Raw genomic sequence first — 18,208 nt, 5'->3', positions numbered from 1 at the left:
GGTCATGGGTTCTAGTCCCAGGGGCGGGTGAGCCCGGCCGGGCTGGAGAAGCACGGGGTCATGGGTTCTAGTCCCAAGGGCGGGTGAGCCCGGCCGGGCTGGAGAAGCACGGGGTATGTATTCTAGTCCCAGGGGTGGGTGAGCCCGGCCGGGCTGGATGCCTTCTGCCTGTGGGGCCACAACCTGCCCCAGCATCCGGTGGGCACCTGGCCCTCGGCGACCAGGAACCCTGCAAGCAATTGGCTGGGCAGCGGGAGGGGCCAGACTGCCCCCGTGTGGTGGCTCCTGCCGGGCCGCAGGTGCCTAAATCCCTTCCGAAAAGGAACCTGAGGCGCCTAAAGCAGTGAGCTCTTGCGGTGCCGAGCGCGGCCATGCTGAAATGCCTCGCAACAGCGGGGCCGATGAGCCTCTCCAATGCCGCCCCGCTTGGGCGACGGCTGACGGCTGGAAAGTCCTTTCTCCCCCACCTGAGGGGGACGCGGAGGGAGCAGGAGGCTGGAAGCTGAGGGGCAGGTTTGATCTCCCCTGCGCTGGGCCGCACTCCCGAATTGCCCCGCGCCTTGAGCCAGACGTGCGGTGAAGGCTTCGGTGAGCTCATGGTTTGTACCAGCGCCAAAGGGGCGCACGCGTGCCTTTTGCACTAGTGCAATCGTCTGTGCGAGGTGCGGGGGGGGGGGGGGGGGAGGACCCGCTGCGTTTACACTGGCGCGGCTACTGGGGGGAGTGTCATCGCTCCTGATCTGCGCCGGCACGAGAGAGAATCGGCTCCCCCGGGGATACCCAAAGGAGGGCTCCCTCCCCATTTCTGGGGCCCTATTCGCCTTTCTCCCGCTGAGCCCTGGACGCCCGAGACAGCCTGCCAGGCGGGAAGCTGACGCCAGAGGCTGTGAGCAAAGAGATGCGCCCCCCCCCCCACACACACACTTCTCTCTCCCTCCCGCCATGAACAGCAGCAGCGCAACGAGAACCGGTTCTGCGGGGGATGCGGGGGAACGAGACGACACAGCGCAGACGGAGAGCCCGGAGAGCAGCGTCCAGCTTGGAGAGGCGCCCAGCAGCTCCCCTGCCCGCGGACCCCTAGTGCACCCCGGGGGTTGGCTCCAGGCCTCTCCATGGGGCCACAGGAAGGTTCCTAGCTCTGTGGGAGCCCAGCGTGGGAGGGCGACACGTGGGCTGAGAGGCGTGTGTGTGGGGGGAGCGAGGCCTGGAGCAGTGGGGGGCGGGGGTGGTGGTGCATGGCGGGGTATGGGGGGTCTATGGGTGGGTGCAGTGTAGCCTGACTCCCCCCTCCTTGCAGCCTCTGAACAAGCACAAGGCTTGAGGGCTGTAAAAAGGATTTTTAAAATTGCGGTTCGGGAAGGGGGGGCGATTTCCCAACAACGTGAGGCGCGTTCGGCAGGGCTCGCCCTCCCTCCCACCCTGGGGCACGGCCACCGGCGTCCCGGTCTGAGGGGTGGCCAGAGCCGGCCCGGGAGACGGGACCCCGCTGCCCTGGTTCGCCCCACGCTGCCCTCCCGCAGAGGGATGTGCCCTCCGCCACCTCTCTTGCCAAGGAAGGGGTTGTACCACCTCTGCAGAAGGAACCGCTCCGCCCCAGGCACGGCCCCCCCAGCCCCCTAGGCCCATGCCCCACAGAAGGGAGCATCTCTTGCTGGGGAACGGCCAACAGACCCCGTTCCCCCCACCCCGCAGATGCCCTGCAAGGCCCCAATCTAGAAAACAGCCTTAGGAGCTGGCTGCTAACGACTCTGAGCCGGTCCCCCCACCCCCGGGGACCTGCGCCAGGTGAGGGATGACTGGATGAGCGGGGGCGACATGCAGGCGAGACAGCCCCCCCCCCACCGGGCCGAGGCAGCGAGCGCAGCAGACGGGCAGCTCCGAGCAGGCCGCGTTCTCCAGCCCCGGGGACGGAGTGAAGCCCCCGGGCGCCCGTCAGGCCAGGCCCCCCCTCCCCGTGCCCGGCGGGGGGAGGCGGCGTGCTCGGGGTGCCCCAGGCGACGGCGCGAGAGCAGAGATGGAGACTAACATGGCGCTGCTGGCAGCGGCGGAGGCCGGGGCCGCGCTGGACACCACGCCGCACTGGGTGCATTTCAGGAGCAGGCGGCCGCAGGCGGGCGGCTTCCAACTGGGCGCCCCACCCCCCGCGGGGAAGCCACGCGCCGGCCGGGGGCGGGAGGGGGCGGGAAGCGAGGCAGGCGGGAGGCAGGAGGGGACGGAGACACACACAAAGCAAATGAGAAACAGAGAGAGAGAGAGAGAGAGGGTTAGTGGCAGGCCGGCACCGGGGGTTAGCGACGGGCACGGGGCTGGCAGCTCTCGCCGGGAGTTGGCCGGGGCTCTGCAGTCGGATCCCCCTTTCCCCGGCATCACAGGCAGCTCCCCCAGCCCTTCCCCCCAACCCCCGTCCGGGTGCAGCTCTGAGGCCAGGGCTGTCCCGCGAGGGCTGCGGGCCTGGGGCCACATCCCCGCAGTGCCCCAGGTGTGGGCCTGGGGCAACCCCAACCCGCTGCCAGGCGCCCCTGCTCCACCCCTTAGCCCTGCCCCTGAGCAACGTGGCCGAGCGGATAACGGGGGGCAGCAGCAGGGGGCGCCCTCCCACCCTCACCATGCGGGTGGCGGGAGCAGCCCAGGCCTGCTCCCGGCTGCCCCGCCATCCCCCTGGCTCCGTGGCGGCGGCGGGACCCGGAGCGCCCTGGGGCGGAGCACGCTGCTTCCTGCAGCTGGCCGGGAGAGGGCAGAGGGGCTCCTGCCACCCTGGTGAGTGCGGGGGGGGGGGGGGCATCCTGCTGCCACCCTGCCTGGCACCCTCCTAATCCTCCAGGTCCCCCCCGCCCATAGGCGGCCGCCCCAAACCGTCCTGTGGCTCTGTCTGAGGCAATGGTAACCCCAGGGGAGAGGCTCCGCAGCTGGCTGCCCCCGTGGGCACTTCTGAGTAACAGCCAGTGGGCCCCCCCCCGTGTGCCGTCCGCTCAGCGCCAGCCCAGCCTCCAGCTAAGCCTGCGGGGCGCCGACAGGTGGCTGAGGCGGGGGGGCTCGTCTGCAGGGAGCGTGGCCCGTCACTGGAGCCCGGGGCGAGGGGCACCTCCTGGAAAGCGGCTCTCTGCCCCCTGCCTTGCCATGCGCACAGGGAGCCTGCTGAGGCCTGGGCAGACCTCACTTCACTTGTGAGGGGCTGGAACCGAGCCCACGGGCCGCCTGCAGAGGCAGGGACACGGCCACGGCTCCTCACCCCGTGGCCCTGGGGCTCCTTCGAGCACGTGGGACACGGCCCGCCTGGCACTGCCCCATCGGGGCTAGGGAGCAGCCCCTGCCCGCTCGCGCCCCCCCGCCGCCCAGGGGCACTCACCCGGCGCGCTGCTTTTTGGACTTATCGGAAATGCCGTCCCGGGCCATGAGCTTGTTGAAGACGATGATGCCGATGAGCATGTTGACCTGCGCCGGGAGGAGGAGACAGAGCCGTGGGGTGAAGGGCGGGGCACTGACCCTCGGGACACCCAGCCCGGGGCCACACCCTCCCCTGGGCTCTGCCCCCGCCCCAGGGCAGGGAGGGGCCGGCGTGGTGGGGAGCAGAGGAAGCTCAGCAGCGGGGGCGGGGCTCGGAGCGGGGAAACTGGCTAGTGGGGTCCGAGGGGAGGGGCTCCCTGGGCTCGGGGGGCACCAAGGCCCAAGGGGGAGACGGCGGGAGACGGGACTCGGCTCCGGAAGGATACCTACCAGCACGATGACGGCGGCGGGGCCCACGAAGGCGTAGAGCAGCCCGCCTTCCAGGGAGAGCCAGCAGCTGCGGGGGACACGGCGCCATTAGGGGGGACGGGCAGACGGACTCGCCCCAACCCCGCCCCGCCCCCCACACTGAGTGCCACCTTGTTGGATCTCAGTAGGAACAGGTAGAGCAGAGTGGCGCCCGCCGGGTGGGTTTGCCCCAAATTCTGGGCATTGGGCCAAGAGGGGTGCCTCGTGAAAGCTGATGCTGTCTAGTAAAGTAATGTAAAGTAACGCACATTGGAAAAAATAATCCCAGCTATACCTACAATATCACGGGGACTCATTTATCTACAACTACTGGAGAGAGAGAGCTTGGAGTCATTGTGAAGAGTTCTCCGAAAACATCCACTCCGAGTGCAGCGGCAGTGAAAAAAGCAAAGAGGATGTTAGGGACCATTAAAAAAGGATTGAGAATAAGACAGAGACCATCTTACTGCCTCTATACAAAACCATGGTGTGCCCACATCTGGAATCCTGCATACAGATGTGGGCACCTCATCTCAAAAAAGATCTCTTGGCATTGGAAAAGGTGCAGAAAAGGGAAACAAAAAGGCTGAGGGGTTTGGAACGGGTCCCATATGAAGAGGGATTCAAAAGATTTGGACTTTTCAGCTCAGAAAAGAGAAGACAAAGGGGGGATAGGATAGAGGTCTATACAATCATGACTGGTGTGGGAAAAGTGAATATGGAAAAGTGATTTACTTATTCCCACAACATAAGAACTAGGGGGTCACCAAATGAAATGAACAGGCAGCAGGTTTAAAACAAACTAAAGGAAGGTTTTCTTCACTCAGTGCACAGTCAACCTGTGGAACTCCTCGCCAGAGGATGTGGTGAAGGCTAGAACTTCAACAGGGATCGATTCATGGAGGTTCGGTCCATCAGTGGCTATTAGCCAGGATGGGTAGGAACGGTGTCCCAAGCCTCTGTTTGTCTGGAGGTGGGTGACGGGAGGAATCACGTGAGGATTCCCTGTTGAACTTGTTCCCTCCCGCTGGGGCACCTGGCATTGGCCACTGTCAGCAGACAGGACACTGGGTTGGGTGGACTGTTGGTCTGACCCCGTCTGGCCGCTCTTATGTTCTTATGTCTGTGCTGCTCGTGCGCCGGGGGTTTGTGTGTGTGAAGTTGTGCATGTGGGCTCTGCGCTCGTGTTGTAAGTGTCCGAGTGCGGGGAATGGCAGCAGGGTGGCCCAGCCCGGGGAGGGGCAGTGACTACCTAGATCATACATGGGCCCCCCAGGGTTCCTCTATTTGCCTTCAATCCCGCTCTTGCTTCAGAATCAGCTTTGCTCTGAAGAGAGGGCCGGGAAGGATCGGCTGACCCATCTGGTCGTGCTCCAGACACTTTTAAGCCGGCAATTTGTTCCATCTCTGCTAAGAGCCTGCCACAGGAACTTAGTGATGGGAGTAGGTCATGTGATTCCTTTAACAAGTCTATCAACTTTTTTTTTTTTCCTTTTTATTAACCCTTTGGCTGCGTCTAGACTGGCATGATTTTCCGGAAATGCTTTTAACAGAAAAGTTTTCCGTTAAAAGCATTTTCAGAAAAAAGCATCTAGATTGGCACGGACGCTTTTCCGCAAAAGCACTTTTTGTGGAAAAGCGTCCATGGCCAATCTAGACGCGCTTTTCCACAAAAAAGCCCCAATCGCCATTTTCGCCATCGGGGCTTTTTTGTGGAAAACAAATCTGAGCTGTCTACACTGGCCCATTTGCACAAAAGGGACTTTTGCCCGAACGGGAGCAGCATAGTATTTCCGCAAGAAGCACTGATTTCTTACAGTAGGAAGTCAGTGCTTTTGTGGAAATGCAAGTGGCCAGTGTAGGCAGCTGGCAAGTTTTTCCGGATAAGTGGCTGATTTTCTGGAAAAACTGGCCAGTCTAGACACAGCCTTTGAGTTCCGATTCGAAGGGACTGGCCCAGCGTGCTCTTTTGGGTACGATCAAAGGTACAAATTGTCGTGGGCAGGTGGCCGGTCTTTTGGGACCAGGAGAACCTGTTGGAGCTGGTGAGGCTGGGTGGCAGAACCCCGCACCTGTGCAAGGAGCAGAGCTGGAGTGTCCCAGGGGTTGTTTGGGAGGCTTCTTGCCGGCTAAGGTGGCAGCTGAAGTGCTCTTTGTGGCTGGTTTGCTGCCTGGCAGAGGAGAACCTCCAGGCTTGGGCTGTAAGCAGCCCTGGTTCTGAGCCATTCTGATCTCTCAGCGGTGCCCCCAGATTACACTGCTCCTAGGCCCGCAGCTGCCTCCGGGTCACAGCGTGGAGAGGGGGAGCCCCTGGGTCCCAACCCCCCCGATACCCCCTCCCAGATCCATTAGCTCACTCACTAGCTCGCTGTTCCGTAGCCTTTGGTCCGAGTAAAGCCGACAGAGACTGCGACCACCAGGGCCGGCAAACCTGCGGGGGAGAGGAGATAGTGGCCAGGATCTGCAGAGGGATTCAGTGCCCCCCTTTCTCCATGGCAGCCCCCCTCCACGGCCTCCCCATGGACACTGGTGCTGCATCCCGCCCCCGTAGCGAACAAGAGCATCCCCACCTGCCCCGACCGGTGTGGCTGGGAGCCGAACTGGGGGAAGAGTTGCCCCCAGGTGTCCGCAGGGACCAGGCAGATCCGGGCCAGCAGCGTGGAGCGGGTCCGTCTCTGCTGCATCCGCCGGGGACCCCCAAGCACCCCGCAGCAAGGGGGCCAGGGCATCTAGCACCCCCACTAGACGTGCAACAGCGCAGCAACCCTGCGGCTGCGCTGCCCGAGGACAGCGGGGACAGCTCGGGGCAGGGATCAGAGCGGGCAGCGAGAGAGAGTTCGTGGGCAGGGGGCTGGTGGGGTGGCTGGGTCCAGCCAGCAGGGGGCAACGCTGCAGGGCAGGGCTGGGCTGCAGCTGGGGGGGCCGATGCTGCGCACCCCCTTGCCAAGGGAGCTCCTGGAGTCAGATCTGTATCACGCCCCAGCCTAGAACTGGGCACCAGTGTGGAGTCAGGTCTGGGACTAAGCTCTGCTCTGCAGCACACGGGTCAAACCCCCGCCCCCAACACACACATACACTAGGGAACGCTGCCTGGACACAGCTTGTTCTTTAGCCCCAGAGCCGCTCTCAGACGGAGGGATGGCCGGGGACACCTGGCTTCTATTCCTAGCTCTGGGAGGCATATAGGGTGATGCCTGCTGACTGCTCACCCCAGCTCTGCCACTGATGAGCTGTATGGCCATGGGCATGTCACTTCCCAGCCCAGGGCCTCAGTTTCCCCCGCTGTGACGTGGGGAGGGGGAGACGCTCTCGCTCACACAGAGGGGGAGTCTGAGTGTGACCACCATTAACTCAGGCTTGCCCGGTGCTTCCGCCTGTGCTGGCCACGAGACCCCGCCCCTGCCTGGCGTGGGGGAAAGCGGGCGAGGCCTCTTACCCCATCCCAGGCACAGGAAGCGTTTCCTGACCAGGCGCGTCCGGATCCTGCCGATCACGGCCAGGTAGGACTGCCAGGCCTCGGTCAGCACCCAGCAGAAGGACGAGAGGAAGAAGAAATGCAGAAACGCGGCCGTCATGGTGCACACGCCCTGCAAGGAGAGAGAGAGGGCAGTCACTGCGCAGAGCCGGGGGGTGGTCGTTAATAATGGGCCGGATTCTCCCCCGCTTACGGGGCGTAAATCAGGAACAAGGCCACTCCGCCCAACAGGTGGGGGCGGTGTAAGGCAGAGGGGAGCCCAGCGCGGTGCTCGCCTGGCATTCAAACCGCTGCTAACAGGTGTGACGCTGGCCAGCCAGATGCCAGGTCCGGGCAGGGCTCCTGCACTAAACACTGACAACTACCCAGCCGGGCTCACTCTGCTCACCTGTGTGTAAACACGGTCCCCGGGGACTGGGCGGCAAGGACGCCCGCGACTCATTGCCTGAATTAATCCCCCCATCGTAATTGCTCAGTGCTGGTTTTATGAGCCTCCGAGCTTGGGGAATTCAGCAGACAGGAGAGAGACGGCAATGAGTCGAGCCCTGCAAATCCGTGGAGACCCGCTTTACAGCCACGGATGTGGATGGCTGCCGATCGCTTTTGCGGAGGTAGATGCGGATACGAATGGGCTATCTAGGGGTGTAACAGGGTAGTCGATGAACCGGTAAGGAAAAGCGCCTTGGTTAATGCTTTAGACCACTGTGATGTGGGGGGGGCTGTCTGCTCTGAAACCCAGGTTCCCCTGCGCTGTGATGTGTGGTTCCCACGTGTGGATTGGCCCAGACACCTAGGCCTAGCCTGGGCAGTTAGCAAGGCTCTTCCCAGGAGGAGAGACAAAGGGAGGGAGGCGGAGACGGCCACCTGGCTGGGGGGCAGGGCCTGGGAGCTGGGAAGTTGCTGGCTGGGAAAGATGAAGGGAACAGACTAAGCCGAGTGCTGAGGGTTGAGGGGGCGATGGACCCCCTAACCCAAGGGGTCTGAGGCAGCCTGGCCCTGACTCCTGGAACCACATCCCGTCTGTGCTGGGCTGTGTCCTGGAGGAGCAATAAACCCCCCTCTGTTCTACTGGCTGGCGGAGTCTATTCTTGCCGCTACAGGGGTGCAGGATCGGGGGGGGGGTCCCTGACATGCCACCACAATTACACACATTCCCCCCCCCCCCAATAAATTTTTAGCAGACTGGCCAGCAGCCCAGTCCAGTCCTGGCTTGCAGTGTGTCTGGGACCTACCCCCGCTGCGGCTCTGCATTTAAAGAGTATTAGGAGCCAGGTGTGGCAGGCAGCCTGGTTCAGTTCCGGCTCACACCGGGTCCAGGAACTCAGACTCCCCCCCCAGGCAGGGGCTGCTACCACCCCACGCTGCTGCCTCTGTATTAGAGGCAGCAGCGTGAGGTGACAGGCAGCCGGTCCGTGAGGGGAGCTGGTTTTGAAATTGGCTCTCGTCGCGGACCAGCTCCCGCCTGGCGCCCCGCGCTGATTCAGAGGTAGCAGTGCAGAATGGCAGGGGCTCCTCGCGAGTGGGGCTGGGGCGCACTGGCTGCTGGCCCCACCCCCGGGGACTATAGACTAGTCAAGTAACCAATAAGAATTCATGATGCGCCTCGACTAGTCAATTAACTGAGATTTAACATCCCTCGTTCTATCTAGAACCCGCCAATTCCGCGCACACCTGCAGCTCATTTTTGCAGACACAGATACAAAGTTTGCTTCCCCGCAGGGCTCTAGGAATTCGTGTGACATTAATCAGGCTGATCTCCCTGGAAGGAAAGACCCATCGGTACCAGCCGGGGGACAGTGCACCTGGAATTTCCCCACCCACCCTCCACAGGAGGACAAGAGATGCCTGTAGCCCTGCCCTCCTCCTGCCGGAGACACGAGGGAATTCCTCCCAGCTGCTGAGTTTGCAGCTGGGGCCATGTGAGAGGAGAGGGATGAAAACCCCAGACCACAGGACCATGGGGTGTCTCTGTGCTGCTTGGCCTCTGGGGGACCCAAATGTTTCTAGGCACAAGCGCGGGATCCCCAGCTGCTTAGCTTGGTTCAGCCTATAGAAGCGGTTGTTGCCTTTTGAAATGTAAGACTGTAACTCACCTGTGTGCCTGTTTGACCTTGTAAATGCCTCCCTGGTTTCCTTCCCGTAGCTCATAAATCTTTCTCTAGTTTGTGATGGGACTGGCTACAGGCACTGTCTTTGGGGTGACGGGGTGGTGCTGAAGCTAGATTCCGGTGCCGGAAGAGCATTGCTTGTAGCAGGGAAGCGGGGGGGGGGGGGGGGGAGGAACCTCTCCTGTGATACATGCTGTAAACACACAGCAGAGCATCTGGCCACAAGGGAGTGCTGTGCTCCATCACAGCTCTGAGCTAGGAGTGGCTCTCTGGCCCCCACCGCAGCCCTGTCTGAGCCTGATGGATTTATCCTCACATCCTTTGTGCAGGGAAGGATCGGTCCCCCTGGGGAAACTGAGGCACAAAGGTTCGGCCAAGGTCTCGCAGCAAACCAATGGCTGAGCTGGGGACAAAAGCCAGTTCCGTGGCGTCCCAAATCATACTCACGCCCCACAAACCCATCCCGTCCTGAGAGCCACAAACTCAGCAGTCGAGGGGTTAATCCCCTAGCACCTGGGCAGGGTTTGCCTGGTGTGAAATCCACCAGACTCAATCGCAGGCTGACTTCATCCAGGTCCCATCTGCCTCTCCAGCCAGTGAGCCGTATGGGAAGAGGCCAAGCCACGCCACAGGGAAAGTATCTTGCCGTGCCCACCGGCACACAAATGCTCCAGCACACAGTCCTACCCTACCACGCAACACACACACACACTGCTTGGATGCAGGCAGCACCCCCTGCCATGCAACACACACACACACACACACACACACACACACACTGCTTGGATGCAGGCAGCACCCCCTGCCATGCAACACACACACACACACACACACACACACACACACACACACACTGCTTGGATGCAGGCAGCACCCCCTGCCATGCAACACACACACACACACACACACACACACACACACACACACACACACACACACACTGCTTGGATGCAGGCAGCACCCCCTGCCATGCAACACACACACACACACACACACACACACACACACACACTGCTTGGATGCAGGCAGCACCCCCTGCCATGCAACACACACACACACACACACACACACACACACACACACACACTGCTTGGATGCAGGCAGCACCCCCTGCTATGCAACACACACACACACACACACACAGTGCTTGGATGCAGGCAGCACCCCGTCATGCAACACACACACACACACACACACACACACACACACACACACACACAGTGCTTGGATGCAGGCAGCACCCCCTGCTATGCAACACACACACACACACACACACACACACACTGCTTGGATGCAGGCAGCACCCCCTGCTATGCAACACACACACACACACACACACACACAGTGCTTGGATGCAGGCAGCACCCCCTGTCATGCAACACACACACACACACACACACACACACAGTGCTTGGATGCAGGCAGCACCCCCTACAACCAAAGCCTCACCAGGCAGCCACCAAGCCGACCAGCGCTGGGCGCTCTGCCTCCTGCCTTTGCTGTCTTGGCTTCCGCCAAGAAGGGCTGCCCGCTGCAGACGCCTCTCGGGCAGAGGGAACCGCAGCTGGCGACTGTGTCAGTGGCAGCAGCGGGCGCTCTCTGCTCCGGGACAAGACGGGGACGGGACCTTTCTCCCCCTTCTCTGCTGCACGGTCTCCCTCCATCCCTCTCTCTGTCCACCAGCAGCTGCTGCAGACGGTGCCTCCGGGGGCGAGTCAATAGCGCCCCCCGCCCACACAAACACGCACCCGGGATGACTCATCCCCCCCCCCACGGCCGCATGCTGCATCATTCTCAGCAGCTTGTCTCCGAGGCCCCAGAACGGCCCTGCCCACCAAAGGTCGCAACACCTGGCGGCCCCCGCACCCAGTCCTGCCCATCTGGCACAGCCCGCCGAGCCGGCTCACCCCTGCTGCAGGGATTCAGGGTGGGGGGCAGCCCGTTGAGGGCTTCTCTGCCCTTCTCTCGACATTTATACAGCAGGAATTCACTGCTGCTAATTCAGCTGGGGTGACCAAGCAAGCTACTGCGTCCTCTGGTCCCACCGCAACAGAGTGAGCTGCATCAAGAGCCCAGGGGATCACAGAGGACTTCACTAGCTCTACTGGTACTGGAGAGTTGCCAGTTGGGCCTGAGATGCAGCCACCTCTGGGGCAGAGCACAGCAGTGGTGCTAACAGCGCACAGCAACATTGCAAAGCAAATTAGAACAGGGGACGATTCTGCCGCAGCAGCAGGACGCAGCGACTTCAAGGCCACATCCTGCCATTCCTATCTGCTCTGCCCACAGCTCTCTGGCTGTAATGCCGCAGGGACACGTCCATCCTGTGCCTGTCTCTCTCCTACTTGGCTTGTCCTCACTAGGTGCCCAGCCAGGCAGCGCCCCGTGGCAGCTGGCCAGGGCCCAGGAAGCCCCAGGCTGGCCTCTCACCTTACTGAGCATATGGGACTGGCCCACCAGGATCAGCACGTTGGAGGCCAGGATGGAGACGCAGAAATTCAGCAGGATGATGGAGCGCTCCGACTTGATGAACCTGCAGGGAGGGCAGAGGGAGGCAGTTTGAAAAGGTCCGGGGGCTGGGCCCTTGGCAGCAGGGCCGGACTAAGGGGTGGGTGAGCTGGGCAGGTGCCTGGGGCGCCAACCAATGGGGGGCGCCTGATGGCAGCTGGAAGGGGCGCGCGGCATCCCTTACAGCTGCCATCAGGCCCCGCGCACCCGGCTCCCGTAGCGCCGGCCCCCCACATCCCTGCGGTGCTGACCAGCAGCGCCCTTCCCTGCACGGCCGCGGGGCCCTGCACGGCCAGGCGTGGCCCGCCCTGGGCTGTGCGCCAGCAGCGGTGGCCAGGTCGGACTGGGCAGGGCATGCGCCATGTGCCCCAAGGGCGGGCCTGGACATGTGCCATGCGCCCAGGGGCGGTGCCACATGCCTGGGCCCAGGGTGCCAAAATGGCTCGGGACAGCCCTGCCTGGCAGACCTCCTGGCCTGGTTCCTCTCCAGACCAAAGGTGCACAAAGCAGGAGCCATCGTGACACGATAGTCTAGTGGCCCAGTCACGGCGGTAGCCCACCTCCAGCAGTGGCACTGGGGATACGGGCGAGGGAGCACAGTGCAGAATGTGTTAGCGGGCAGGCGTTCGTTCCAGCTCTTTGACTCAATAGGATCCAGCTGCAGTGAGTCCCACAGGTGAACGATCCCTCGCGAGGGGAAGCAGCAAGCTCCTTTGTCATCCCATTTCAGAGGAGTTGAGGCCTGGTTTTCCCATTCCAGGGCAGAGCAACGAGCCCCACAGATCTCTGCGCTGGGCACTGTTTGCTGATAAACCTCGACCCAAACCATCTCTCCCTCTCCTCCTCCGCAGACCGAGGTGCTCTTGCTGCAGACACTGCCGCACGCCCTTCCGGAGGAACCCCGGGGGCCCCATTGCATGCCCTGGGGGGGGAGGGAGGAGGCGTGCGGGGGAGGCACTATGGGATCCAGAGCTGCCTTGCCCTCGGTGACAAAGGGATTCTGACTCCCGGTTCCTGTTGCAGTGACCGGCCGCTGCATGGAAAGCCTCACGCCTGGGCAGCTCCTCGCACAATGGGGCCCCGAGCCCTGCCCTTGTCCAGTAACGGCCCTGACTCGCTCCTCGGCTGGGCCCTCCCCCGCTTCCCTGATGCCTCTAGCCAGCAGATCTGAGACCGTTTCCCACCTTGGCATGGAGGGGAGGCCTGATTCGGCCGTCCCTCTTGCAGGTGGAGGGCTAACCTGATGCACGACAGACAGGCTCAGGCCTCGCAGAGCCCCGCCCTCTCCCCCCTCCCCCTGCCACGTGTGTGCGGCAACCCCAGAATAGCTGCCCCAGCAGGGCACGGCCCCGCCCACCATTGTCTTGAATGCGCGAAGAGCTTTGTTCTTTTCCCGGAACAATACGCTCAATCAGGCGGCAAAGCTTGTTTCCTTCCTCCCACCCCTTCCCTTCCTCCCTCCGCTGTCAGCACTGCCCAGGCCTCTCCTCTCCCCCTCCGGCTGCGCACGCTCTCCCGCCAACGGGCCTTTCTCCTGATACAGAGGCAGCAGCCTGGAGGGTGACGAGGGCAGGCTGGGGCTAACACGTGCGGGGAGCCGGCTTTCCACTAGACTCCCGGCGCCTGCTGGCTCCGCGGACCTGCCTGCCACCTTCCCCACGCTGCTTCCGACAGGCAGTGGGGTGGGGAGAGCAGGCAGGAGCTGGTGCTGGGGGGGGGTCGGCTTAAAAGCTGGTTCTCCCCTGCACCAGCGCTGCGGCGAGCCCCAACTCCGCGAGGACAGAGGCTGCTCCATCGCCTGCCCTGCTACGTCTGTTAAACTGTTAAACCGGCTCCTCCTGCCACCCCATGCTGCTGCCTCTGATAGGAGTGGGGCTGGGAGCGCACTGGCTGCCGGCCCCGCCCCCGGGGACTATCGACTAGTCGACTAACCGCTAAGATTTCACACGCTTCCTCGACTGTTCAGTCACCCGGCGTCGAACACCCCTGGCCCTGATTCACAGGGCGCTGGTACAGTCTCGCTCCCATCGCCCATCCCCTCCCGCCCCCGCCCTGCCCCCAGCCGATCTGACCTTCCCGGGACAGGCGCCTCCCCCAGGATACCCGCAGAGATGCCCGTCCACGCCCTAGCTCAGCCACTAGAAAACCTGACACAAGTGACCTTGCTCCCTCAAACACCCAGCTGTCAGCTGTGCCCCCCGGCCGCTGCCCCCCGCCCCAGCCCCCGAAGACCGGGGAAGGCGGCAGGTGCGGGGCCAGGGCTGACCTACCTCCAGAAGGTGGCGTAGATCACCAGCAGGGTCAGCAGGGCCATGCAGGAGACGGCACAGCCGATCAGGAGCGGGACGGAGGGCGTGCGGGAGGGGTCCATGGCCTGCCGGGGGGAGAGAGGGGCTGAAAACGGGGAGGGGCGGCCCGCGGGAGCTGCGGGGGGTGGAAGGAGGGAGCTCCCCCGAGCGACGGTGGAGGGGGGGACCTGGGCAGTGGGGGTGGGTGGATCTGCCCATGTGCTGCCCCAGGGCGCTGTCACACCCAGCAGCTCTGCAGCCCCGGAGGCTGCCCCCCCCCCCACCAGTCCTTGGACAGCCCTGTGTGCCCCATCACGGGTCCCTAAAGCTCCCCCCTCCATGCCCAGGCCTCCCTTCCTCTAACCCCCCCCCCCCCACAGGCCCCCTGGCCTGCCGTGCACTGGGGCTTTGGGGCGGGGGCTTGGCTGCAGCCAGGCGCCTTCCTGGGGGCGCCTCTCCGCTCCCACAATTGCACTGGCCTGGCGCTCGGCTCCGGGGGGAGGGAGAAGCCCCGTCTGTGAGCGCTGGCGGGGGGGAAGGGGGGGGCAAGGCTCTCCCGGCTCAAGATGGCTGCTTTCGCTGCCCCTGGCAGGCCTGCTCATGAGCCATGGGAAGCCCCCCCGGCAGACGGCCGGCCTGCCAGAGCTGCAGCAGGGATCTCCCCACACCCTGCAGTGGGGCGGCTCCAAGGGGAGACGAGAGGCGCGGGGGCTGGGAAGAGTGGGGCATTTCCCCTCTCGCTGCACAGCCCCTCGCCGGCCGGGGGGGGGGTCTATTCATGTGGGGAGGGGCTGGGCATTGTCCGGAGGGAAATCTCCAGGCAACCGGGCGTGGGGCCCCCTTTGCTGTAGCTGGCTTGTCTCTCGCTAGGCCCCTCAGGGCCGCCAGCCCCTCGGCCTCTCCATAGCCACAGGGCAAGGCCTCTGGTTTGCTGCCCACTGCCCCAGTGGCCTGTCTGGCCCCCGAGGGAAAGGAGAGAGGCCAGTGTTGGGGGCCTCGGCTCTAGGGCTGGCTAACCCCTCGGGGCAGGAGCACAACCCTAGGTGGGTCAAGCCAGGCCCCCACTACCACAGACCCTGGACCCCTAAAACCCAGGCCCCGGGGAGGACAGGGCCAAAAGGCCCTAGCACCGCATTCCCCCATTCCTCTGGGAGAAGACAGGGCCAGAGTGCACCTCCCTGGCTCCGGTACCCATATCCCTGGGGGGAGGCTGTGTAGCCGCAGACTTTATTGGTACCCCCCCCGGTGGGTTCCTGGGTGCCCCACAGCTTGGCCCATCGCGCTCAGCGCGGGATAAAGCGCCATGGGCGGGGGACAGGCGGCAGCCTACGGAGAGCCCTGAGCCCCTGCCGGGCTCCACGCCAGCACCTGGCCAGCGGAGCCCCCGCAGAGAGCGGGCAGGGGGAGGAGAGACACGGGGAGAGCGGGGGGCATCGTGGGGCCCAGCCCACCCAGCTGCTGCCCCCTTCCCAAGCTCTCCCCTCAGGCCTGCCGTGAGGAACGGGGGACCCCCCATCTCACCCCATCTCCACCCCCACGCCCTGCCAGACCCCGCTCCTCCCACCGGGGGGGGGGGAATGCCTGGCGGAGTCTGTGCCCGTCCCAGCTGCGCTCTCTAAACAGGGGGGTGGGGCAGTTACAGCAGCCCAGAGATGAGCGCCGGGTGGCGGGACCGTGCTTCGGATCAGTCCCCCCACCGTGCACACCCCCAGCAGCGCTCCCCGCCCGGCCAGTGCCTCCTACCAGGTCCTTGGGCAGCTGGGCGAGCACGGCGTAGGTGGAGAGAGGGCGACACAGGCATTTGGTGTGAGCCGGGAGGGTCTCCAGCGTTTGGCAGCTCTCCGTGTCCCAGTTTCCCGAGCCAGAATCCCTGGGGAATGGAACGGGAGAGCAGGAGAGAGAGGGATTTCCAACAAGCCCCCAGCCGCCGGGGCCGGCTTAACCCTTTGCCTGCCCCACAGCTGCCCTGGGGCCATGGAGCTGAGCTGCATTAGCTCCTGACCCAGATGCTGGGGCAAAGTCCTGCCCTTCCCCCCTCCTTGCCCCGGGCTGTGCTGACGAAAGGCAGCTCAGCTCCATCCCGCCCCCCCCCCCCACACACACACTGCTCCCCACCCTCCGGGATGCTGCACACAGGCCTGATTTCATCGGAAGGCTCTGGGGTCGGGAGTCCAGCTCCAGCGAGGGAGGAAGCGGAGCCAGGCCCCAGGGAGGGTGGAGGGAGGCCAGTGGGGGGTCAGAGCCAGCTCTCACCCCTCTGGGCTTTGGGCTCTTTTCTGTTCAGCTCTCATGGACTGAACGCTAACGAGAACAGAGGGGAATTCAACCCACCAGCCCAGCGCCAGGCCGATACAGCCCAGGAGGGGAGCACCCATACAACCAGGCATTACAGTGTGTGTGGGGGGGGAGAGCGGGGCTCACACAACAGCACACCTGTGGGGCTGTGCACACCTGCGGGGCACAATTCCCAGCACACACGGCCTCGCGGCCACGTCGCCGACCACGTGCAAGGCCCGAGGCGTTCGCACAAGAGTGTGCAAAGCCACAGGCAGGCAGGCAACCGTGCAAGGCCAGAAACAGGTGAGAATGGAGCCTGATGGCCCACGGGCCTAGGGCTCTGATGCCAGGGGCACGTGGCCCTGGGTTGCTGCAGCAGGCTGCAGGGGAGGCCCTGCCCCGCCGACAGCGCCGCTGCTTGTGCTAGCGCAGTGGGTGCGGGGAACCTCCGCCACACCGGAAAACTCACCTCCACGGGGCGGGGGAGGGGGGAAAGACACAGGCCCCCCGGCAAAACGTGGCTTCCCGTCCGGCCAGGACCATGGCAGGGGCTGCTGCTGCCCCTCCCCCGCCAAACCAAGGGGTGGCAACTGCCTGCCCCGGGCATTAGAGAGCTCTTCCTGGGGGCTGATTAGCCCAGGTCCCGGCCAGGTCAGAGGCGCCGGCAGCAGCTGTTTGCAGCTCCCTGGCCCCGGCACTGGCTGAGCCTTGCCACGTGCGCCGCACAGAGCATGCTGCCCCCAAGCTGCCCGGCTCCAGATGCTGGCCCAGTCCAGCCTCAGGCCCATCTTGAGACCCCCCCCCCCCAGCAGGGTTGCACTGGAACCAGTAGCCCAGGCGGGGGAGGGCTGCGTCCCCTGTCCCCAAGACGCTCGGTGCCTGGCAGTGGCCGGGGGAGGGAGGGTCCCTTTGCGGGGGGAGCGGGAGCGTGGCAGCCGACACGGCCTGTCCACGGGAGGCGGCTGGACTGGGACTGTCCATCGGGGGGGGGGGGGGGAAGCCGGCTGCCAGTCACAGCGAGGTTGCTGCGGCAACCTGAAGGGAGGATGCACTTGGCCAGATGGAGAGTGTGAGGCTCTCCCCCCTCCCGGATCGTCCTGCCCCACGGGCCACCAGCTCCCCACAGCCACTGCCACGAACACACCCCTCTGGGCACGGCCGTCAGGGTGCCCAGCCACAGCCGCCGGAGGTCACTGGCGCCCCGCCCCTGCGCCGTGGCGCTCTGCCCTCGTGGAATCCCTCTCCCTCCCGTGCGCCGCACGGCCCCGGCGCTCTGCCCTCGTGGAATCCCTCTCCCTCCCGTGCGCCGCACGGCCCCGGCGCTCTGCCCTCGTGGAATCCCTCTCCCTCCCGTGCGCCGCACGGCCCCGGCGCTCTGCCCTCGTGGAATCCCTCTCCCTCCCGTGCGCCGCACGGCCCCGGCGCTCTGCCCTCGTGGAATCCCTCTCCTTCCCGTGCGCCGCACGGCCCCGGCGCTCTGCCCTCGTGGAATCCCTCTCCCTCCCGTGCGCCGCACGGCCCCGGCACTCTGCTCCAGCCTCTCGCTAATGCGCCGCATCTGGCGAGCTGCAGGCACCCCTCCCCCGCCCCGCGCGGGCGCTAATCGATACCGTATTAGTGCCATTAACCCATATTAGTGCCATTCCGTCCACTCCCCTCATCCTCACCGGGATGGGCGGGGAGCCTGTTAGATCCCTCCCGGCTGTGGAATAAGCCCTGTGCCAAGGCTCACGCGCGGGGGGCTCTCCCTGGGGTACTGGGAGCTTTGGGATTAGGGGTGCGGGCAGCGCCACACAGAGCCCCCATCTGGCTCGCTGGCG

General features: G+C 64.3%; 1 protein-coding gene across 11 annotated transcripts in view; it reads right to left on the bottom strand.

The window, feature by feature from the left end:
- Positions 1 to 18,208, bottom strand: part of ADGRB2 (adhesion G protein-coupled receptor B2) — a 99,987-nt gene that overhangs the window by 10,181 nt on the left and 71,598 nt on the right. For 10 of the 11 annotated variants that reach the window (XR_012897551.1, XR_012897552.1, XR_012897550.1 and 7 more), the window contains 7 exons: positions 15,855 to 15,981; positions 14,094 to 14,197; positions 11,746 to 11,848; positions 7,169 to 7,319; positions 6,094 to 6,163; positions 3,715 to 3,781; positions 3,347 to 3,432 (listed from right to left, as the gene is read on the bottom strand). Coding sequence is in view for 8 of the 11 variants with exons in the window: in XM_075908511.1 (XP_075764626.1) it covers positions 3,347 to 3,432; positions 3,715 to 3,781; positions 6,094 to 6,163; positions 7,169 to 7,319; positions 11,746 to 11,848; positions 14,094 to 14,197; positions 15,855 to 15,981 (708 nt within the window). In the remaining 3 variants the exon portion in view is untranslated. Of the gene's footprint in view, positions 1 to 2,026; positions 2,126 to 3,346; positions 3,433 to 3,714; positions 3,782 to 6,093; positions 6,164 to 7,168; positions 7,320 to 11,745; positions 11,849 to 14,093; positions 14,198 to 15,854; positions 15,982 to 18,208 lie in introns of all 11 variants that reach the window. The other variant, XM_075908513.1, reaches the window with a different exon arrangement.

Source organism: Pelodiscus sinensis, chromosome 25 (genome assembly GCF_049634645.1).
Source record: "Pelodiscus sinensis isolate JC-2024 chromosome 25, ASM4963464v1, whole genome shotgun sequence".
In the NCBI taxonomy this organism is placed as follows: Eukaryota; Metazoa; Chordata; order Testudines; family Trionychidae; genus Pelodiscus; species Pelodiscus sinensis.
Note: the sequence above shows the minus strand (reverse complement) of the source record. Positions and strands in the feature narration are given on the sequence as shown.